General features: G+C 39.8%; 1 protein-coding gene across 1 annotated transcript in view; it reads right to left on the reverse strand.

Annotated features, from left to right (window-relative positions):
* Positions 1-24,936, reverse strand: part of KMO (kynurenine 3-monooxygenase) — a 69,322-nt gene that overhangs the window by 26,573 nt on the left and 17,813 nt on the right. The window contains 8 exon segments of the mRNA XM_004013666.6: positions 877-998; positions 2,618-2,689; positions 3,775-3,940; positions 5,521-5,608; positions 9,460-9,508; positions 15,220-15,309; positions 16,507-16,604; positions 17,132-17,201. Of these exon segments, the coding sequence (XP_004013715.4) occupies positions 877-998; positions 2,618-2,689; positions 3,775-3,940; positions 5,521-5,608; positions 9,460-9,508; positions 15,220-15,309; positions 16,507-16,604; positions 17,132-17,201 (755 nt within the window).

Here is a 24,936-nt window from a genome sequence, read left to right on the forward strand (position 1 = left end):
TCTGCAGCATTGTGCTGCCTTCATGAAGATGTCACTGGAGGTGGAATATGAGTTAGGTTCTAGGACAGAGGGATAGGGGAGAGAGGCACTGAGTGAGACCAAATGACAAGGTCCATGTGGTGATGTTGAAATGGCCCAGAGGAGCTAAGACTCATAAACCAGATGGCTGGTACAATTAGCTATCAGTTTGGAAAAACTTTATACATGCCTGGCCCTGTGCTGAATGGTTTATAGGCATTATTCCCTTTACTCTGCACAACAACCCTTTGGGGCAGGTACAACTATCATCAGCATTTTAGAAGGGTATGAGACATAGAAAAGCTTATACAGCTAGCAACTGGTGGACTTGAGGGTGCCATCATATAGATTTGTGTTCCCACCAGCAGAAGGAAGCATAGCCAAGCTCTGTGACACACCGAGACCTATGGGGCCTGAGCACCTGCACAGGGAACATAAAAGGCCCAGGGACAATGGTGGCTTGTCTTTCCCAGAGAAACTGGCCCCACCTGTTTTTTTTTTTTTTTCAGAATTCCTGTTTGCAGCACAAGATCCTCTTGGACTTTTGCTGTAATCTAGGTTTCCCATCCAGGTCACTGCATGATCAGGAGATCCCCTGGAGGAGGGCATGGCAACTCACTCCAGTATTCTTGCCTGGAAAAACCCTGTGGACAGAGGAGCCTGGCGGGCTACGGTCTATGGGGTCTCAGACTCGGACATGATGGAAGTGACTTAGCACACAGGCAGGTTTCCCGTCCAGGTCACTGCATTACAGGTCATTTTTAACAAAAGCTGAAATAAGGTGCATTAGCCTTTATCTGAATTTTGAATACCTCAAACAAGGGGGCAAAAGGCATAATTGGACATCTTGAAACTTACTTTCCAATTAGAGGGATGGAATCCGGAAAGTATTTCTGGAAGAAGTCCAGCACATCACGACTAGTTAGCAGTTTTTCAAACTCTTCAAAAGGCATGAACAAAGTACATGTGAAAGATTTGTTCTGTGATGAGAAGAGGAATAGTGTGTGAGAGATTGGGGGTCAGGCAATGCTGGCCCTAAGACAGATCCCTCAATCTCTGAGTGCTTGCTGTGGCTTAGGGGGCTCTGGGAGGAGTGTCCAAGCAGACAGGAAAGGCACCCTCACTTTCTTCCCTCACTCCCCAGGAAAAGCTCAGTAAGGGGTCCCCAGGTACACCCCTGCTTCTTGGTTATTAGGAAACTTTCTATACTGTAAACTTCAGATATTTTCACCAAGCAAACACTGCACTCCTTATACTATTAATAGGTGCATTGGATTTGAATTCTCTTTTTTTCTTTACTGTTATTCCATTTAAGACACTATGACATTAGGGCCTTGGACCCCAGGATTCTTGACAAGAGAAAGGAAAAAAAAGGTAAATAAAAGACCAACCAGAGAAATATAAATAGATATATGTCTATATTATATATAGAGATTGTTGTTGTTTAGTCACTAAGTCATGTCCAACTCTTTAGTGACCCCATGGACTATAGCCCGCCAGGTTCCTCTGTCCATGAGATTTCCCAGGCAAGAATACTGAAGAGGATTGCCATTTCCTTCCCCAGGGGGTCTTCTGGACTCAGGGATTGAATTCACGTCTCTTGCACTGCAGTTGTATTCTTCACCACTGAGCCACATGGGAATCTCCATATAGAGATAATAATAACTACATATATATTCTGTTCAGTTCAGTTCAGTTCAGTCACTCAGTTCTGTCTGACTCTTTGCGACTCCATGAACTGCAGCACGCCAGGCCTCCTTGTCCATCACAAACTCCTGGAGTCCAACCAAACCCATGTCCATTGAGTCGGTGATGCAATCCATCCATCTCATCCTCTGTCATCCCCTTTTCCTCCTGCCCTCAATCCTTCCTAGCATCAGGGTCTTTTCCAATGAGTCAGCTCTTCACATCAGGTGGCCAAAGTATTGGAGTTTCAGCTTCAACATCAGTCCTTCCAATGAACACCCAGGACTGATAGCAAAAATGTCTCTAAGGTCTAATGAAAGAACAGTCATGTTCCTTTTTGATAATGAATATTCAAATATCCTACAGACCTTAAAGATGAAAAATACTTCCTAATATATAACCTAAATATCTTTGGCTTTATTTGGGGCAGTTTCTTCCTGCACTGTCTTGGGGGAGGTGGCAGTCAGGTACCACCACACACAAACCCCCATTAGTCATTTGTATATCTTAAATATCCTTTCCAAAGTAAATAATTGTATTTCTTCAGGCTTTTCTTGAATATCCCCAAGTTTCAGATATAATCATTAAACAGACTAGACAATGATGAAGTTGACTACATACATGTATATAGTATATAAAAGTAAGTAATGCCCTGTAGCTCAGTGGTTAAAGCATCTGCCTGCAATGCGGGAGACCCGGGTTTGATCCCTGGGTTGGGAAGATCCCCTGGAGAAGGAAATGGCAACCCACTCCAGTATTCTTGCCTGGAGAATCCCATGGATGGAGGAGCCTGGTGGGCTACAGTCAACGGGGTCGCAAAGAGTAGGACACAACTGAGTGACTTCACTTTCACTTTAATGAAAAACATTAATCATATAGGCAAAATGACAGTTAATAAAAAAATTTACACTACCGTGTTAGGAAGTGCAATCATCATAAAGGTATCTCTAGGCCAAATATGTAGATAATTAGGTTCCATGGCATACTGCAGGGGAAAAAATATATATATAATTAGTGTATTAATGCAGCTCATCTGCATTAACAAATAAGGCGCACCAACTCTGTTAATGTTGTACTTGTACACACAGCAATTTAGATCACTGCAAGTCCCTCCAAACATAAAGTCTAAGCAAAGACAGTTTGCCTGCTGTGAAAAAATAGCTTTAAGATGAACTCCCACTTAATTCCCCAGGTGTTAGAAGTGTTAGTCATTCAGTCATGTCAGACTCTTTGCGACCTCATAGACTGTAGCCCGCCAGGCTCCTCTGTCCATAGAATTGTCTTGGCAAGGATACTGGAGTGGGTTGTCATTTCCTCCTCGAGAGGATCTTCCCCACCCAAGGATCAAACCCGTATCTCCTGCATTGGCATATTCTTTACCACTGAGTCACCTGGGAAGCCCACAAAAGTGGTATATAATATTGCTATCCCAAACAGACTAGATGTTTGAATTTCAAATAGGATGGGTTAAATCAGTACCTTAAAATGTATGTTTTACATGCAAATCAAGTATTTAATGCTGTGTACCTTTTACTACTTATAAGCCAAGATCCTCATTGCTTCTGTGGGTATTTTAATTTTCCTCAACATACAATACACACACTACATATTTGCCTCTGGCCACATATGGTTTAACATGGACTCCAGGAAATAAAAAACATACAATGCAAGTCTCTCTGAAACAACTCCCTTTTCACTTTATTTAATAACTTTTTAAATTTAATCATGAGTATAAGAACTCTGGACTGTCAGTACACAAAGCTGATTCCCAACCTGTTTTTTTTTTAAATTTTTTTCCCAAGATATAATAGAAAAAGTAGTTGTAATTCCTTTCCTTTCTTCCCTATTCAAGAAAACATATCGAAAGGTAAGGGAGTGAGTGATATTATTAAAAGGATACCTGTACATCCAGTTTATTATGTGTTATGGAATACATAGTACTTTGGCAAACCTTAAAATGGATCAAGACATGCTGCTGAGAACAACTGTACTAGAATACACTTCTATACTAATATGCGGCAGGGGAGGGGGAGAGTTGTAGGAAGGAGGAAAGAAAGGGAAAGGACTTACATCCCCATTCTTAGGTGGAATACTCAGCTCCATGTACCCATGAGGAATGTATTGTTGACTGTAATCAAAGCGGGGTTTCTTCATGAGGTGAGTTCTAACAGTGGAAAAGGCTCCATCACATCCTACAATGAGGTCACAGGTGACATCTTTGGGAACTTTGTCCTGTCTGAAAAATAAAATAAACCATCAAAAGAAAAAAAGTTTAGTGGTGAAAATGATGAAGTACCTCTATTGGGTATGAAAAGTAGTGACTTAATAGTGGAGTCACTGCTCACTTTTACATATCTGATTTAGAGCTTTGAGTTGATAGCTATAAAATGAAGATAACACTTGTCCCAGTCATGGGTTTGCTATGAGAATGAGGGTAACACACAATCATACTGATTCCTACAGACATGCTAAGCCACAGAAGCCTAAGAGCTGAGTTCCCTGCATGAAGGAAAAGAACCTTGAAAAGAAGGAAAAGTCTTTCAAATGGAGAAAGTATATGAACAACCACAGGGACGTGACCAAGATCTTCTAGGAGCAGCATGTTTGTCTTAGAGGAGATCAGAAGAGGAGTTTAAGAAAAGAATACAACTGGAGAGGGAGGAGAAGAGAATTTTGAATGTTAAGATGCAAGGTTTAAATACATTATTCTGGCAGCTGGGAGAAAACAATATATTTCCATTGGGCAGGTGGTGTATGAAGAGTAGTCATTTAAGACAACTTAAGAGTAAGTTACATGCAGTGGAGCCACAGTGCAGAAGGAAGAGGAAATGGAGACAAAGTGATCATAGTAGCCTACATGCGTGGGGGTGAGAGCCCAAAGGTTGTGGTGCTCAGGAAGAAGGTCAACATAGGCTCTGAGGCCGACAAGAAGTACGAGACACTGGGAAATGTTTTCAGGTCAAATGGGAGAAAATAAGGAAAGGGGTACATCAAAAATGATTTTAATTATTTGGTTAAAAGTACTAGGTAAGTCAGCTTCCCAGGTGACTCAGTGGTAAAGAATCTGCCTGCCAATGCAGGAGACACAGGTTTGATCCCTGGGTAGGGAAAAGCCCCTAGAGAAGGAAATGGCAGCCCACTCCAGTATTCTTGCCTAGAGAATCCCATGGATGGAGGAGCCTGTGGTCTATGGTTCACAGGGTCACAAAGAGTTGAACATAACTGAGCGTCTAGACAGCAACACAACAAACTAGGAAAGTTAGGAGTAGGACAAACAGATGTTCAAAATTTTAGATACATTTGAGATTATGGCAAGAAGTACTTGCGAAGGTGTTTAAAGGAAAATTAATATTAAGATTGAAATAAGGGTTATTATTATTATTATTACAAATAGAAATGCGAATTTACAAGTAGTTGTTGAACAAACTGTGAATCCAAGATATTTCCCCCAAGTGGGATATGAGGCTTGGAACTTTAGAGGAAATGGGCTCGGCCAAGGGGAGACAGACAAATATTATTCAGAAAGAGGAGAGGAGAAGCAGAGCAGTGCAGAGTTATCTGTTTCAAGTTAGGAGAGGGTTAGAAGCAGAGTGTGGTTACCAGTCTAGAATACTGTTAAAAAGATGAGTGAGCAGGAGAATCAGGAAGAATACTGGTACTACTGATCAACATAAAATTACTTGACTGTAGAAACTACTTGAATTACCCTGTTAGTAATCATTTAACTCTTTCAAAACAGTCAAGAGCAAAGTTTACAGGCACAATTCTCCACTTCAACCCTTCACCTCTGAAGTCAAAGGGCCGACCGGTTCTTACCCAAGAACTGTGATTACTCCTTTCTCAGGATAACATTTCACCAGCTTGTGGCCAAAGTGCACTTTTACATTGGAGTATTTCTCAACAGCTGAAGAAACAAAGAAAGAAAACTAATGGAAATGAAATTCCAATTCTCATTTCACTTAAATTGAATTCATTATTTTCTGAGAATGGTGTGATAGAGATACTTAATAATGTAAACACGAATTAGTTAAACTGTGATTTGGCAACTGTTGTGCAAATGTTCTAGGATAATCTGGTAGTAAAAGAGATAAATAAAAATCAACTGTCTCCATCTCAAAAAAAAAATATCTAACTATGTATATTCTTGCATCACTGTAATTGTTGGCACCCTAGGAAAGAAGCAATCATTACATATTTTAAAGCTGCCCCCAAATTAAGGCTTAATTTGTGATTGGAAATATTCAGTCAAATTTCTTTTTACATACTATGTCTGACTCTGTATCTCTTTTTAGCAAGTCCTCTAGACTTCTGAGTCAGTTTGTTATAAATATAGATCATTGATATATAAATATAGATCTTTTTGTAATCAAACGCTGAAATAGTTACGGGAAAGTGAATAAGAAGATTGGAAACTTCTTAATAGATAGAATCAAATTATTTTAGTGCTTTTTTGGCCTGCTAAAAATCTATAGTGAATTTCATTTTCTGAACTATTAATTATGTTCTTATCACTGTAGTAAAACATTATTTTTGTTCCTAGTTTTTTTCATGAGCAGGAGATCTATAATTAGGGGCTATTTATTGTTCTTAAAGCCACAAATCAGAATGTAGATGTTAGAGCTGGTGTAGACCTCAAGATAGTCTATTTCAAAACTCTTCATTTCAGAAATGAAGTAACTGAGCTTCTGGAGGGAAAGTAAGATGACTAAGATCACACAAAGTAAAGGATTTAGGAAAAATAAGCCAGAAGTCTGACTTCCAATTCAACATTTCTATCTGTGCCCATCTCTCCTTTTCATCTCAGGTTTTGTATTTTTGTTGTTGTTGTTGTTGCTGTTGTTCTGCTTTGCTTGAGTTTGATTTGGGGTTTGCAGACTTTCTTGAACACAGGATTGGAAGCTTCAGAATATTGAAATTGGAGATATGCCAAAGACTTATCTATGTTTAAGAAATCTTTTGACAAATAACTTGGAGAAATCAGCGTTTACTCGAACCACTATGGGTATCTTTGAAAAATACAATATGTGTTTGTGGAATCAACCTTTTTGTAAATTTTTTTTTTCAAATTAAATGTAGAGAAATGCAGCTCAAAGAATTTTCCGTGGAACACTAGTCTGTGATAACTGGAATAACTGTTCCGTGGTCATAGTCATTACAGAAATGCTCACACTCTGACCCTCTGACTGTGCTGTCTTAGTCCCCAGATACAGGTGGCTCTTAAGTGCTTAAAATGTGGCTGTTCTGAATGGAAATGGGATGCAACCACTGGGTTTTGACAACTTAGTAAAAAAAAAGAATAAAATGTCTCATGAGTAGCATTCTTACATAGATTATACATTGAAATAATATTTTGGATACATTAGGTTAAATATACTATTAAAATTAAGTTCACTGATTTCTTTGTAGGTTTTTCTATTGTGATTAATATAAGGTATTAAATTATGCATATGGCTGGCATTTGTGGTCACATCTTAGACAGCATTACCCTGGAAAATCCACACTGCAGACTAGTAGAATAAAGGCCCTGAAAGTACTGTAAGAAAAGACTTTTAATAGTTACTTATGTATTTATCTGGTGGCACCGGGTCTTCATTGCAGCGTGTGGGATCTCTTAGTTGTGGCAGGTGGGATCTAGTTTCCTGACAAGGGATTTTACCTGGGCCTCCTGCATTGGGAGCATGGAGTCTTAGCCACTGGGTCAAGGGAAGTCCTAGAGCTTTAAAAACTAATTTGATGCAGGGTTTGCCTGTGTGTGTGCTAAGTCACTGCAGTTGTGTTCAACTTGTTGGGCCCCAAGGACTGTAGCCCACAAGGCTCCTCTGTCCATGGGATTCTCCAGGCAAGAATACTAAGGTGGGTTGCCATGCCCTCCTCCAGGGGATCCTCCCGACCCAAGGATTGAACCCACATTTCTTACGTCTCCTGCATTGACAGATGAGTTCTTTACCTCTAGGGCCACCTGGAAAGTCCAATGCAGGTTTTAAGTTTATCAAATTTACCTGACCACATATCCTTTTTATGTTTGTTTTACTTAACAGTTATTAACATCCCACAGGACGGTAAACCATGAAACAACCGTACATGAAAAGCTGATGCAGGAAAATGATTTAGTTCCAGCACTTTCAGAGGAGAGCTGTTCTATCAGAAGGAATGAGTATTTATTTATCTGTGGAATAGGTGGCTCACAATCTGATGCCATGTAAAGGAATAAGAGCTGTGTAAAAGAACTTTATATGCCAAATAGTTTAGAAGTCAAGAGGTTCAGCATTCTTTTTATTAACATATTTATGCCATTTATGAAATTGTATGCTGTGCAGTGTGTACCTAATGAAAAACAGGGGAGCATGCAAGATGGGTCTTCCCCATGTTTTACCTCCTTATTATCAGTGTTTCATTTATATTACTGGAGGCAGTGACTGTAATAGTTAAAAGCATGGACTTTGGAATAGACAAACTCAAGTTCAATCCAGATTCTGCTACTTATTAACAGTGTAACCTGCTGTACTGTGGCCCTCTCTAAGCTTCCTTTATCACGTACAAAACTGAGGTAAACATAATTCTTACGTCATAGAGTTGTTTGGAGGCTTATACAAATTGATGCAATATAAAGCAGTTATTAACATAGTGCTTAACACATAAAAGATATTTTCTATTATTTTTAAAAGCTGTCTTGTAGTTTCTTTTCTTAAGATCAGCTTGAATATATAAAGCAACCTAGCCATGTATCTACTCATCCAAAAGTCAGCCTTACAAGTAAAGAAATGGAATTAAGATGAATACCAAACCCTATTTCTGAGCCCTCATGAATCAACTGGAGTGACCTTCCCCTTCACTCCTCCTCCCAGTTCAGTTCAGTTCAGTTCAATTCAACAGATATGTTACAAACTCACCCTGGGTAGGGGATTGTGGAGAAACACAGATAAATAACTGGAACCTCTGGTCTCCAAAAGTCAGAGGTTGCTGGAATGCATTGAGAGGGATTGATTGATTTAAAAGATAGTAGAACTACTAATGGCATGCTTTGCATGGAATGAATTTGTTTAGTACAAATGCTAAAGAAGAAAAAAATATGATCAAGGGTTACATGAAATGTGATTGGATTGATTATCCAGGATACAAATTTAATTTGCAGTCCAGGGGCTTTTCAATTAATGGATAGGTCTAGGTCTTTTTAGTTACACACATGAGAATCTTCAGGCTTATGTACACCTTCCTCTTTATCAACTTCCTATACCCTGCATCTAATTTTGTCTCCTACAGATATCTTGAATCTATACCTCCTCCCAACTGGAGGGCTATAGCTTTAGTCCAGACTCTTGTTTTTGCACACAGCAATTTTCATAATACTTAAAAAAAAACTTCAGTCCTCTATCAGCCTTCACACTATTGCTTTTCATATTTCTAATTAAAAAAATCTGCTTGTGTCTCTTTGAAAATTGTTATATATGTATATCTGTTTTTCCACTAGATTGTGAGTTCTTCACTGAGGCACTCATTCAACCCAGTGCCTAGAAGACAATAGAATTCAATACATGCTGAACAAACAATTTTTATTTAGACCACTGATAAGATGGAAAAGAGATGCTGGAAGATGTACTACCAGTATTTTTAAAGAAACACTTTGCATTGTACATAGTCTTGCTCTTAATAACTCCTAAGAAGGAATGGTAAACAAGTTTCAGTTAATCATATGACGAGATCAGTCTCATGCGCTTTGCTGAAAATGAGGGCTGGTGAATAAAGCATTGGACTTACCCGTCAGTAGATCCTTGTTTAGATTTTCTCTGCTTATAGAAAGAATATACTGCAAAAAAAATATAGTAGATACTATTTGTTTCTGGAGAATGGGCAAATATGCTTCTATGTTATTCACTTAGCAATAGAAAATACTAATTATTTATCAGAAGGTTGCAAGCTCAGCTTTACAACCATTTAACTAAGTAGCCTTTTTTTCTATAAACACTTTAATCAAATATATGCAATACAATGTTCAGGTTTAAACCTAGGCTTTTTCAAAGTTTGATACTATATAAAAACAAATCTTTTTTGGTACCAAAAATATTATTTTCATTAAGATAGTTTTGTTTTAACTATCAAACATAAATCTCAAATATTCATCTTAGGTCTCCAAATCACGGTGTGTAAAAAAACTTCAGAAATGACAACATTCCTAGAATAAATGTACCATTTCCCAAAGAAACTACTTTGAAATTTTCATTTCAATTTGAAAGGCTGTGTGAGTGTGTGGTGTGGTTGTGGCAGGGTGAGGGTTTTTAGGAATAGGTAGATCCCATACATGGTACATGGACTGGCTGTTTCTGACTTCACAGTACCGATTGTTCCATGGGACCCAGTCAAACAGTGCATAGGGCCTATGATACTTTTAGGGGTTCATGAAAATAATTTTAGTTTATTTCAAAATCATAAGAAAAAATAAATATAAGAATATGAATATATATTAATTCTTTAAAAGATAAGAATAAATCCAGTCTGGATTATATTAAAGCTTAATGTAATCTTTATATCAATGTGCTCATATAGTCTAATTTTTAATATTTATTGATTTATAGGGTCCCACAAAGCAAAAGTATCTATGTGTTTCCCTGGTGGCTCAGAGGTTAAAGCATCTGCTTGCAATGCAGGAGATCCAGGTTCAAACCCTGGGTTGGGAAGATCCCCTGGAGAAGGAAACAGCAACTCACTCCAGTATTCTTGCCTGGAAAATCCCATGGACAGAGAGACCTGGTAGGCTACGGTCCATGGGGTTGCAAAGAGTTGGACATGACTGAGTGACTTCACTTACTCTTACTCACTTAGGGCTCATGAAAGCCATAATGCAGTCATGCAGTTCAGGACAAGTCTATTGCTTTAAAAATTTAAAGCACATAAATTTCAAAATTATGGGACATTACAACATTTAACACAAATATTGTCTTTTATTCATCTTGATCCCATTCAAATATAGGCATGTAAAATTAACAGCTGAATCTATACTTGGTATAAAAATAACTTGCTCATGCTAAAGAGGCAATAGTAGACTGAGGAGGAGCTTCCTGTGTCTTTGTCGTAAATTAAAATTAACAGGAACTTCGTAATTCTCTGCCTTATGGTTCTGTTTTCCAGTCTTCTACATTATTAATGTTTGTCTTTCAACAGAAACCACACTTGTTATACTTCTAAGTATACTAGGAAACATTCAAATTATGAAGTCTTATTAACATAAGGAAAATATTCTTTCCTTGCCAGTTGATCCCTATCAGGCTTAGTTGAGATAAACTGGGGACTGATCATCAGGGAACCAACAGACATGTTGGTCCTGCAGAAGACCAGGGAGAGTCCTGGTCTAATATCCTCCATATCTTTGGGCAGTTTCCTATTATAACCATAACTTAGAGTCACTGACATCAAGCTTCACTTCTCCAACACATATTCTAAAAGGCTTACCATGTGAAGAATAAGTAAGAACAAGAACAAACAAATGAAGAGCTGTAAAGTGAGTCTTGTAACCAAAAAACCCACTAAGAAAACCTAAAGGGCATAGGACAATCTTTGGAGATTTGTAAGACAAAAGTTGCAGTGCTGACTTTTTCAAATATGCTAGGAAAAAGTGTTTACATTGTTGTCCTGATAGCCTTCAAATGAGAATGTTTTTTAGTAAGGGGGTGTCATTTCTTTATTTTGGGCTCAGGAGTTTAAGAATCGGAATTGGGGGAACTCTGGCCTGCTCTGTATATTAGAGAATATTTTGATATTTGGCAATTGGGGAAGGAAATGAGAAGAATCCGCAAGACGGTCATAGCAAAGGAGAAAGGGCAGAAAAAATAACAGCTAGAGGAGGAAGGCTCAGAGAAAGGGGTATAGAAAAGATTTCAGAAGTCAAATTGTATACAGTAGGAAGTTATGAATCGTTTGCTATGCACTGCACAATGTGGGCCTTCCATGACCCCCCAGGTCTTCAGTATATTCATGTATGTTTTTTTCTTCAAATATAATTTATTTAACACTGTGCAAATTACCATGAGCTTTACATACTGTAATGAGTCATGGATTATTTTTAGCTGTTTGTACAGAGACCTGACCACAGCTGCTTATATAAACTACACTTTTTCTTTTTCCTGCTTAATAAAAAGTCTAGAGGTATCTCAGGGACATCCACAAATTCATCAGCGTCCTCCTCCTTTCTACTCCATCATTTTTGGCATGTAGCTTCCTTCTGTAAAGTTACCTCATGGTCAAATATGGCTGCTTCTGCCCTGGCAATCTTATTTGTGTTCCAGGAGGAAGGCTATTAATATGTATTTTGCATGTGGAAATGGGTAAAAATCATGAGTTTCATGTATGGTCATCATGGTACATAACCAAAACTAGAGGAGAAGGAGTGGACACCAAGAGGCAGCAGAGGCCAATATGTATACTCCCTGGATATTGGAAGAAATCTTGGGGTGACGGGGATGACTTTGCACTTCCACAGGTTATGGAATCGACCAATTCAAAGCAAATGTATACAGTTCTTAAAAGATAAGGAGGGCCCATTTTCAACTCCAGTATAAAAATAATGATGCAAACCTATAAATTTAGCATTAACTCAGTTCTTAAGAATTGAGGAATGGCAGGATTGATGTAGAAGGATCATTTCCTTCTTCTGTATTAAAGGCCTTGAAATGAGAACTTGCACTGACATTTTCACCTTCCTGGGGAGTCACTGGTGATGAAACTGTTTCTCCCTCACCCCTCTCTCATTCTCACTCGGTGAAGGTAAGGAGGTTAGCAGTTTTAGTCTCAGGTCCAAGTCACTCTCCTCATCCGCTTTCCCTGCTATTTTGAACCATATTTTCCCCCTGGATCTATTCATACTCTATTGGGCCAATCTCCAAGGAAGAGATGAATACAATGAATTGAATTTCCTCAGCACAATCGGTATTAATCCAAAAGAAAGGTGGAATGACTATTATGCCTATTATGGGAAGAATATCACTCTCATTTTAGAAAAAAGAAATAGTGTAACTAAGCAGCACTTCCAGCACTCCTGTGAGGGCTTCCTACACCACGCTCACTGGTTGCTGTCTATAAGGAAACTTGTCCAGTTTCTCCCTTAATATTGACCTCCTGTAGTCATGCAGCCTGTTTCTTTATCGTAAAGCAAGGTGGTTGGAGTCCATGCATCTAAAGCTGCTGACCACTGTGAGATTCTGTTATCTGAAAGTACATTTGCAAGCTATCTCATCCAATACACACCTGACACTTAAAAATTTATGTTTTTTAGAAATTTGGTCTCACCCAATTCTCCCCATAGGAAAATTATCATTTGATTGGAATGATGCTATTTTGTTGCCAACTGAAGATTTAAACAACTATCTGTTTCAAGCCTTACTTTCGCTTGTCTGAAAGTGAAAGATTTCCTCCCTCTCTGAAAGTAAGAGCTGAGTGCTCCTACCATCCCTTGGCTGAGGTCTGTTCATAGTGAACATAGAGAACTTTCAATAGAACAGGTTGCAAGCTCTTCAGCAACTCGCCCACAGGAAGACAATCATTGTTTATAGAAAAGGTGCATTTAGTTAGTGTAGTCTGTTCTTGACTTGCATGTGCAAATCACGTCATGTCCAACTCTTTGAGACACCAATGACTGTAGCCCACCAGGCTCCTCTGTTCATGGGATTTTCTGGGCAAGAATACTGGAGTGGGTTGAGATGCCCTCCTCTAGGGGATCTTCCTTTCCCAAAGAAAGTGAAAGTGAAGTCACTGAGTCGTGTCCGATTCTTTGCGACCCCATGGACTGTAGCCTATCAGGCTCCTCCATCCACGGGATTTTCCAGGCAAGAGTGCTGGAGTGGGTTGCCATTTCCTTCTCCAGGGGATCTTCCCAACCCAGGAATCGAACCTGGGTCTCCCACATTGCAGGCAGACGCTTTACCGTCTGAGCCACCAGGGAAGCCCCTCCTAAAGAAAGGCAATGCCAAAGAATGCTCAAACTACCACACAATTGCACTCATTTCACACGCTAGTAAAGTAATGCTCAAAATTCTCCAAGCCAGGCTTCAGCATTACGTGAACCGTGAACTTCCGGATTTTCAAGCTGGTTTTAGAAAAGGCAGAGGAACCAGAGATCAAATTGCCAACATCCGCTGGATCATCGAAAAAGCAAGAGAGTTCCAGAAAAACATCTATTTCTGCTTTATTAACTATGCCAAAGCCTTTGACTGTGTGGAACACAATAAACTGTGGAAAATTCTGAAAGAGATGGGAATACCAGACCACCTGACCTGCCTCTTGAGAAACCTATATGCAGGTCAGGAAGCAACAGTTAGAACTGGACATGGAACAACAGACTGGAAATAGGAAAAGGAGTACGTCAAGGCTGCTTATTTAACTTATACACAGAGTACATCATGAGAAACGCTGGGCTGGAAGAAGCACAATAATCAAGATTGCAGGGAGAAATATCAATAACCTGAGAAATGCAGATGACACCATTCTTACGGCAGAAAGCGAAGAGCTAAAGAGCCTCTTGAGGAGGTGAAAGAGGAGAGTGGAAAAGTGGGCTTAAAGCTCAACATTCAGAAAACTAAGTTCATGGCACCCAGTCCCATTACTTCATGGCAAATAGATGGGGAAACAGTGGAAACAGTGGATGACTTTATTTTGGGGGGCTCCAAAATCACTGCAGATGGTGACTGCAGCCATGAAATTAAAAGATGCTTACTCCTTAGAAGGAAAGTTATGACCAACCTAGACAGCATATTCAAAAGCAGAGACATTACTTTGCCAACAAAGGTCCATCTAGTCAAGGGTATTGTTTTTCCTGTAGTCACGTATGGATGTGAGAGTTGGACTGTGAAGAAAGCTGAGTGCCGAAGAATTGATGCTTTTGAACTGTGGTGTTGGAGAAGACTCTTGAGAGTCCCTTGGACAGCAAGGAGATCCAACCAGTCCATTCTAAAGGAGATCAGTCCTGGGTGTTCTTTGGAAGGGCTGATGTTGAAGGTGAAACTCCAATACTTTGGCCACCTGATACAAAGAGCTGACTTATTTGAAAAGACCCTGATGCTGGCAAGGATTGAGGGCAGGAGGAGAAGGTGACGACAGAGGATGAAATGTTTGGATGGTATCACTGACTCAATGGACATGAGTTTGGGTAAGCTCTGGGAGTTGGTGATGGACAGGGAGACCTGGAATGCTGCGGTACACTGGGTCACAGAGTCGAACATTACTTCTGAACTAAACTGAGGGGATCTTCCTGATTTAGGAATTGAACCTGCGTCCCGTGAGGCTCCTACATTGCAGGTGGATTCTTTACTGCTGAACCACGGGGGAAGCCCATTGAATGCTTATTAGGGACTGGGCCGTTTCTAAGCATCTCCTATGAATTAGCTAGTATATATATTTGAATTCTAAGCAAGCAAACAATGTCAAAACAGGGCTAGAGAAGAAAGGCAGGGTCAGCAAGCAAGTAGCTGGTTCAAGATATTAGACTCAGCTATTACCATTTTACAAAAAAGTATCTCCAGGTAAACCTACCTGTGACTTTGTCCCATAGGGGATAGCAGACTTTTTTCCTGAAAGAGAATGTATCATTCTTGCCCTCATGGGGATACCATAGGCTACAACCTGAAATAAAATCAGAGATGTCTATTTCAATTTGCATAATGTGGCATCATGTCAATAAAATAGATATTGACTTTACAGTGTGATTATTCAAACATTTTCCAAAAATCAAAAAATAATGTAAAAGACCATGGGAATACAGTATGGTAGAAATTTAATAAAAACTATGCTCCTACAAATTTTAGTTTTTAGGGTTTTTTTAACTTTAGGTTTTAGAATAGACTTTAAAGTTAATCTAGACCTAAGTCGAATATTACAAGTGAGGAAACGGTTCACTGTCAGAGATTAAGTTCTTTTTTATGATTGCAAAAGAATAAAGCACGAGGAGTAAGTCACAGGATTCCTGAAATGCAGTGCAAAGTATTTTCCTACACATGCCTAAGAAAAATGTGGAAATGCAAATAGCACTTATGTGAACTTATCATTTCAAGGACACACTCTCACAAAAATACTGTCAATAAAAATATACTATTTCTCTTTACATTTCCAAGATACACGATAGTGAGAAATTTGACAATCTTGAGTCTGTATGAGGAAAATCTATAACAGGCCCACAATCTTTATCCAAACACTGAAAGCTCATTGGTTTCAGAATTCAGAACTTTTCAAAGTTTAGATAGGTAATGTGTGCATATGTGGGTAGTTTATGACACACAGACCAGTCTAGGGCACCACCCCATGACACAATATTTCTTTAGTAAAACATATTCACAGTAAATGAGATTTCTTTTAGAGGCTATAAAAAGTCTGCATCAGGTCAAGTTTGCTGCCGAATGGGTGATGAAAAAGCTTTCTAGTCCCAGAGTTTTTTTGGAGTACAGAATTGTGATAAGAGATTATGGACCTAAGTAGTCCAAAGAATGGGTGTCGCCTGCCTCCTCTCACCCCAGAGGCCATCCCAGGTCAGACACAAATAAAAGGCAAAGATTAACCATCTTGTTGATGGCCCAGTGTCAGAAGTGATAATCAGGTTTCCACCTGATGCAACTTCCACCTGCCCTACAACGTACTCTGCACCCTCTGCAGTCATGTGCCTCAAGTGTGGGAATTTAGAAGTTTGAAAACCTTTGTAAAACAAATTCTCATGCAGCAATTTTTGTGGCATTGAGTGCTGCTTCGAACTAAGAGAAATCAAGACCATGCAATTGTTGAAAAACAACAGGTGTTATCTTCTGTAAGGAAAATGCATTCACAAGGTACCTGATCTTCCAGGCCAACGGCTTTCAAGGCTTGTCGTCCTCTATAAGAAAGGGCCAAATTAATGCTTCTTCCACGTGCAAATTTAGTCACTCGGATGTCTAAGACATTGGAAGTAGACCTCATGTTACACGCAATTCTTATATCCTAAGACAGGGTGAGCATAGACACCTCAAAAACGGGTGCCATCTGGACCAAATTAAAAGACTTTGTTAACTCTTTTAAAGAAAACACAGATAGTAATGAATTTGAATTAAATTAAATTTAGATAGTTGAGGGTTTTAATGAAGTCTAACAGTTTACCTTGGGCTTCCCTGGTGGCTTAGAGGGTAAAGAGTCTGCCTGTAATGCAGAAGTCCTGGGTTCAATCCCTGGGTCTGGAAGATCCCCTGGGAGAACGCAATGGCAACTCACTCCAGTACTCTTGCCTGGAAAATCCCATGGACGGAGGAGCCTGGTAGGCCATAGTCCGTGGGGTCGCAAAGAATCGGACACGACTGAGTAACTTCATTTTTTTCTTTCACTTTCAACAGTTTACCTTAAACATTTTTTTTTTCTTTTTAAAATCTAAAGGAGTAAGACGTCAAAGAATCAGAACCACATCTCACATTGTTCAGTATTGTCTCACCTTCTCTAGCTTCATATATATCAACTTGGAAATTCCTCTTGGCAAGGAAGCATGCATTTAATGATCCAACCTAGGAAATCAAAGCAATTTTTTTCATATTTTTATCTGATTTCACAAATATAGGGAATTTTTGCTGGCTAAGTGTTGAAGCTGAAACTCCAATACTTTGGCCACCTGATGAGAAGAGCTGACTCATTTGAAAAGACCCTGATGCTGGGAAAGATTGAAGGCAGGAGGAGAAGGGGATGACAGAGGATGAGATGGTTGGATGGCATCACTGACTCAATGGACATAAGTTTGGGTAAACTCCAGGAGTTGGTGATGGATGGGGAGGCCTGGTGTGCTGTGGTTCACGGGGTCGCAAAGAGTCAGACACGACTGAGAGACTGAACTGAGCTGAGGTGCAACATCATGTGTGGCCATAACCTTAGTCATCATATTGATTCACCCAGTCACTAGTGGAAAATGCCATTTGCAAGAATAATAGGATTAACTGAAGATTAAACTATATAGTTTTCAAGGAAGATTTAGGGTTTTTTTTTCTTTTTTAACTCTCATATCATGAGATATAACTTTCATACAGAATGACCACAAACCATGAGTACGGTTTACAGAATAATTAGAAAAAAAACCCAAATACCCATTTACTGACTCTGATCAAAAAAAGTACAACATTTCCAATCTCCTATAGCTCCCCCAGCTTCCCCATAGTTACAGTCCTCAAACTTTCTCCTAGAGGTAAACATTCTGACTTCTGTGATAACCAAACTTGGCTTCTTTATAGTTTTTCCACTTATGTATACATCCCTAGGCAACATAATTTAATTTACATGCTATTGATACTTGTGTATTTTTTTGCATCTGCTTCTTTAACTCACTTGGAGAAGGAAATGGAAACCCACTCCAGTATTCTTGCCTAGAGAATCCTGTGGGCTGAGGAGCCTGGTGGGCTGCTGTCTATGGGGTCTCACAGAGTCGGACATGACTGAAATGACTTAGCAGCAGCAGCAGCTTTAACTCAGTAGTATCCTGGTGAGATCATCTGTATGATCCCACATAAACTCCAGGCCATCCTTTCATTACTGGTTGATTCTTTTTTTTTTTTTTTTCCTGTTTGATTCTTCATTGTATGAAATCTCACAGACTACTGCAGATAGTGACTGCAGCCATGAAATTACAAGATGCTTGTTCCTTGGGAGAAAAGCTATGCCCAACTAGACAGCAGACACATTACTTTGCCAACAAAGGTCTGTTTAGTCAAAGCTATGGTTTTTCCAGTAGTCGTGTATGGATGTGAGAATTGGACCATAAAGAAAGCTGAGCACCAAAGAATTGATGCTTTTGAACTGTGGTGTTGGAGAAGACTCTTGAGAGTCCCTTGGACTGCAAGGAGATCCAACCAGTCCATCCTAAAGGAAATCAGTCCTGAATATTCATTGGAAGAATTGATGCTGAAGCTGAAACTCCAATACTTTGGCCACCTGATGCAAAGAACTGACTCATTGGGAAAGACCCTGATGCTGGGAAAGATTGATGGCAGAAGAAGGGGACGACAGAGGATGAGATGGTTGGATGGCATCACCGACTCGATGGACATGAGTTTGAGCAAGCTCCAGAGTTGGTGATGGACAGGGAGGTCTGGAGTGCTACAGTCCATGGGATCAAGAAGAGTTGGACATGACTGAACTCAACTGAACTGATTTAGCCATTTTACTGTTGAAGGACATTTGAGTTGTTTCTGGCCTGACAATATTATTTTTCCAGTTTTATTGAGATATAATTGATATATTGATTATACAAGTTTAGAGATATACAGAATAAGGGCTTGATGTATGTGAATATTGTGAAAAGATGGCCTGAGAATATTAAGAAGCTGCAAAGAACATTTCCATACATGTATCCTGGTGCATGTGTGCATGATATTTCTTTAGCATTTTATTCACAGAAGTGGAATCTCTGGTCAAAGGTTTATGTATCTTCAACTTTATTATGCCAAACTGTTTTCCAAAATTTTGTACTAATGTGTTTTCCCACCAGCAGCCTCTGAGAGCTTATATTTGCCAGATGTTCATGCTGGGTTTAGAAAAGGCAGAGGAACCATAGATCAAATTGTCAACATTCACTGGATCATAGAGAAAGCAAGGGAATTTCAGAAAAACATCTACCTCTGTTTCATTGGCTACACTAAAGCCTTTTGACTGTGTGGATAATAAAAAACTGAGGAAAAATCTTAAAGCGATGGAACTACCCTACCTATCTTACCTGTCTCCTGAGAAACCTGGATGAGGGTCAAGAAGCAACAGTTAGAATCCTGTATGGAACAACTAACTGACGGACTCAAGATTGAAAAAGGAGTATGGCAAGGCTATGTATTGTCACCCTGCTTATTTCACTTATATGCAGAGCACATCAAGCGAAATGCCAGGTTGGATGAGTTACAAGCTGGACTCAAGATTGCGAGGAGAAATATCAATAACATCAGATGTGCAAATGATACCACTCTAATGCCAGAAAGTAAAGAGGAACTAAAGAGCCTGGTGATGTGTGTGGATCATAATAAACTGTGGAAAATTCTGAAAGAGATGGGAATACCAGACCACCTGACCTGCCTCTTGAGAAATCTGTATGCAGGTCAGGAAGCAACAGTTAGAACTGGACGTGGAACAAAAGACTGGTTCCAAATAGGAAAAGGAGTACTTCAAGGCTGTATATTGTCACCCTGCTTATTTAACCTATATGCAGAGTACATCATGAGAAACGCTGGACTGGAAGAAACACAAGCTGGAATCAAGATTGCAGGGAGAAATATCAATAACCTCAGATATGCAGATGACACCACCCTTATGGCAGAAAGTGAAGAAGAACTAAAAAGCCTATTGAGGAAAGTGAAAGAGGAGAGTGAAAAAGTCGGCTTAAAGTGCAACATTCAGAAAACGAAGATCATGGCGTCTGGTCCCATCACTTCATGGGAAATAGATGGGGAAACAGTGGAAACAGTGTCAGACTTTATTTTTGGGGGCTCCAAAATCACTGCAGATGGTGATTGCAGCCATGAAATTAAAAGATGTTTACTCCTTGGAAGAAAAGTTATGACCAACCTAGATAGCATATTCAAAAGCAGAGACATTACTTTGCCGACTAAGGTCCGTCTAGTCAAGGCTATGGTTTTTCCAGTGGTTCATGTATGGATGTGAGAGTTGGACTGTGAAGAAAGCTGAGCGCCGAAGAATTGATGCTTTTGAACTGTGGTGTTGGAGAAGACTCTTGAGAGTCCCTTGGACTGCAAGGAGATCCAACCAGTCCATTCTGAAGGAGATCAGCCCTGGGATTTCTTTGGAAGGAATGATGCTAAAGCTGAAACTCCAGTACTTTGGCCACCTCATGTGAAGAGTTGACTCATTGGAAAAGACTCTGATGCTGGGAGGGATTGGGGGCAGGAGGAGAAGGTGACGACAGAAGATGAGATGGCTGGATGGCATCACTGACTCGATGGATGTGAGTCTGAGTGAACTCTGGGAGTTGGTGATGGACAGGGAGGCCTGCTGTGCTGCGATTCATGGGGTTGCAAAGAGTTGGACATGAGTGAGCAGCTGAACTGAACTGATAGCATCTTCAGTGATGAGAATCTCTTTATTTTCGTGTAGTAACATTTATCGGAGAAGGCAATGACAACGCACTCCAGTACTCTTGCCTGGAAAATCTCATGGACAGAGGAGCCTGGAGGGCTACAGTCCATACAGTCTCTAAGAGTCGGACAAGACTGAGCAACTTCACTTTCACTTTTCAGTTTTCACTTTCATCACTGGAGAAGGAAATGGCAACCCACTCCAGTGTTCTTGTCTGGAGAATCCCAGGGATGGGGGAACCTGGTGGGCTGTGGTCCATGGGGTCATACAGAGTCGGACACCACTGAAGCGACTTAGCAGCAGCAGCAGCAGCAGCAGTAACATTTATCAATCTTTTATACTATTGCTAATGCATTTGGTATACTGCTTAAGAAATCTTTCCCTACTTTGAGATTATGAAGACTTTTTGTTTATTGTCTTCTTGAAGCTTTAGTGTGTTGCTCTCCTGAATAGCTTTATACAGATTGCAGTGATTTGCTTATCACTACTGAGCAACTTGAATTTGATAACATCATCTACATATAATTATCACAAATTTTCAGCAGTGTTCAATACTGCTAACTAACCTTTCTCCTTGAAACACTAAACTTTCTTCATTTTCTTTTTTTTTAATGCATCTCTAGCCATTTCCTCTTTTTGTCTTTCACCCATGCAAAGAAGGACAATCAAATGTTGGGGTTTCTTTTTTTAGTTGGTGAAAAATTATTTTACAACTTTGTGTTTTGTTTTCTGCTGTACAACAACTCAAATCAGTCAAATATATATACACACACACACACACATATAAATACATGTATGTATGTGTGTATGTATATATATCCCTTCCCTCCCTCCCTTCCCTCCCCTCCCACCACCCCACCTCTCCATGTCATCACAGAGCACCAGGCTGGGCTTCCTGTGCAATTTAGCAATTCCCCACCACCTATTTTGTATATGATAGTGTTTATACGTCAATGCTATTTTCTCAACTCATCCCACCCTCACCCTCCTCTGCTGTGTCCATGGGTCCATTCTCTGCTAGGTTCATCAGTACCATTTTTCTAGATTCCATATATATCTGTAAATATACAGTACTTGTTTTTCTCTTCCTGACATTTCTCTCTGTATAAGAGACTCTAGTTTCATCCACCTCACTACAACTGGCTCAAATTCATTTCTTTTTCTGGCTGAGTAATATTCCACTGTATATATGTACCACATCTGTCAATGGACATCTAGGTTGCTTCCATGTCCTAGCTATTGTAAGTATTGCTGGATTGAACATTGAGGTACATATGTCTTTTAGAATTGTGGTTTTCTCAGGGTTTGTGCCCAACAGCGGCATTGCTAGGTCATATGGTAGATTTATTCCTAGTGTTTTAAGGAAACTGGATACTTTTTTCCATAATGGCTGTATCAGTTTCCATGTCCACCAAAGTGCTGGGATTTCTTAAGCATCCATTGTGGTCCACCTTCTATACCCATGGTGATGCAGAAACTTACATCTCCCACTCAGATCTCCTTTTTTGAGCTCATGCATATAGATGTTTAAGGGCTTCCCAGGTGGTTCGTTGGTAAAGACTCTGCCTGCTAACAGGGAGCTGTGAGTTCAGTCCCTGGGTCAGGAAGATCCCCTGGAGAAGGAGATGGCAAACCACTCCAGTATTCTTGTCTGGGAAATCCCATGGTCAGAGGAGCTTGGCAGGCTATAGTCCATGGAGTCACAAAGAGTCAGACACAACTTAGTGACTGAATACCAACACAACCACACATATTTAATTGATGTAGCTTATAAAATGTCTCAAAACACATCTGAATCAACAGATACAAATTGAAACTTATGATCCTTACCCCAAATCATGTCAGTTCTCTTCACATGGAATGGATGGGATATCTCAGAGAATGGCATCTCATCCATCCTGTTGCTCAGGCTAGAAATCTAAGAGTCATCTGTGGCGCTTCATCCTCCACATCCAATCCATTCTAAGTTCTGTCAATTCTACCCTGTAATTTTTCTCCATCTATCCATCTCTTCTCATTTTCACCATTCTGCTGCTAGTTATCATAATCATTCTGCTTGATTAATGTCAAGTTTGCTTCTATTCTATTAGCATTCATCTGACTTCTTGACCATTGATTCTCTACAAGCAGTCATTTAATGACCATTTAATGATTGTCTACAAGCAGTCATTTAAAGACCATTTAATTATCTACAAGCAGTGTAATGGTAAAATAGGCGATTTGAATGAACTCTTCTGCTAAGAGAAAAAGAAAGCCCAGACAAGAGAACTTGGCATTTGGAGCCACATCTAGGGTTATCTACTGATTGCAGAGGAGGCAACGCATTTCAACAGAATTTTGGATAGACCCATGATGCTACAAGGACAAAATCTGGAGTTTAGGACACATACCCTGACATCACGCTCAGGAGGGTTTAATAAATGCCCAGGCTTTGGGCTAGGACCCTCAATAAGTATCTAAGAAATAGGGTCACCTGGAAATAAATCAATGATCAAAGGGACCAAAGTAGGTCTAAGAATCTTCTCTAGCACTGATTGGATTGTGTCCATCCAGGATTGCTGGTAACCACAAATATAATCCTCCCAGCAAATATGATATAATCCTCCCAGAGAAACATGACATCACTGTAGGTCTAAGATTTTCTTCATAATATTTTTAAATTATGGAGATCATATCACTTTCCCACCTCAGCTTTGCTAGCCTTCTTTCAGCTGCTTGTTCTCACCATGCTCTCCTTTACCAAAAGATTTCAGTGGTGAACAATCTTCTCCTCTTTTCTCTTTCTAGTAAATACCTATTCATCCTCAAGTTTCCACTCAGCTTTACTTCCTTAAGAAAGCCTCCTTTAGCTGTTGTAATGATCTCAAACTCCCTACTTATGAGTTCTCATAGCACTACAGACTTCTTCTTTGAGAAGCATTAAGGGTTGAACTGTGGTTCCCCAAATTCATATAGGGCTTCCCTGGTGGCTCAGCAGTAAAGAACCTGCAATGCAGGAGACTGAGGAGATGTGAGTTCTATCCCTGGGTTGGGAAGATCCCCTAGAGGAGGAATGGCAATCCATACCAGTATTCTTGCCCTGGAAACCCCATGGACAGAGGAGCTTGGAGGAGAGGGCTACCATCCATAGCACTGCAAAGCATCAGATATGACTGAGCAACTGAGTGCAAGAATGAACATGAAATTCATATGCTGAAGCCCTAACCCCAGTACCTCAGAGATGAGCTTATTTGGAGACAAAGTCTTTACAGAATTAATTAAGTTAAAATGAGGTAACTAGAGTACCCCTAAATCCAATATAATGGGCATATTTATAAAAAAGGGGAAAACTGAGACACTCTCAGAGGGAAGATGATATAATGAGACACAGGGAGAAGACAGCCATCTACAAGGCAAGGAGAAAGACCTGGGACAGATCTTTCTCTCATAGCCCTGAGAAGGAGCCAAACCTTTGGACACCCTGATTCTAGACCTCTAGCTTCCAGAACTGTGAAATGATAAATATCTTCTGTTAAATCACCTGCTTGTGGTACCTGGTTATGGCAGCCCTAAGAAACTAATAGAAAGTGCTTATCACAACTGAAAGCTTACATCCTTAGGATATTCCTATAATCAATATCTATTTACCCCACTGAGCTGCAGACTGTTTTTTCTAATCATTTTATCCCTGGCCAAAAGCATTGTGTTTGAAACATAATAAACACTGGATTGATATTTGTTGAATTTATAAATGAATTACATTTTTAAGTAAAATTTGTAACCAAATCAAGCCACCTATGTATATCTATGGAAAGGAAGAAAACCACTGGAATCAAGCAGAGTAGGATTCAGCCATGTGGTTGGAATAGAAAGCAAGGAGTTGAAGTATTAGTTGGATTGAAGGACAATAGCAATTAAGCTAGATGGGAAGGAAGGAAAACAGAAAAGGCTAATGAATGAGGTGGGTAGGAGGTCCCTGTGAAGAACAGATGTAGCAGAAGCAACTGAATGAGAGAGTTAGGAAGTCAGGAGGTTTTGAACAAAGAGCCCTATATCCAACATTATTATTGTAGATGAGGCAGTTCTGTGGAATGACAGTGTCAAGGTCCAGGGTGTCATCATGGGACTTGGAGGCTGAAGTACAGTGGAGGTGGAAGGGGTTGAAAGTAGAGAAACCAAGGAACTGAGAGGCTAGGGGAT

Source organism: Ovis aries, chromosome 12 (genome assembly GCF_016772045.2).
Source record: "Ovis aries strain OAR_USU_Benz2616 breed Rambouillet chromosome 12, ARS-UI_Ramb_v3.0, whole genome shotgun sequence".
In the NCBI taxonomy this organism is placed as follows: Eukaryota; Metazoa; Chordata; class Mammalia; order Artiodactyla; family Bovidae; genus Ovis; species Ovis aries.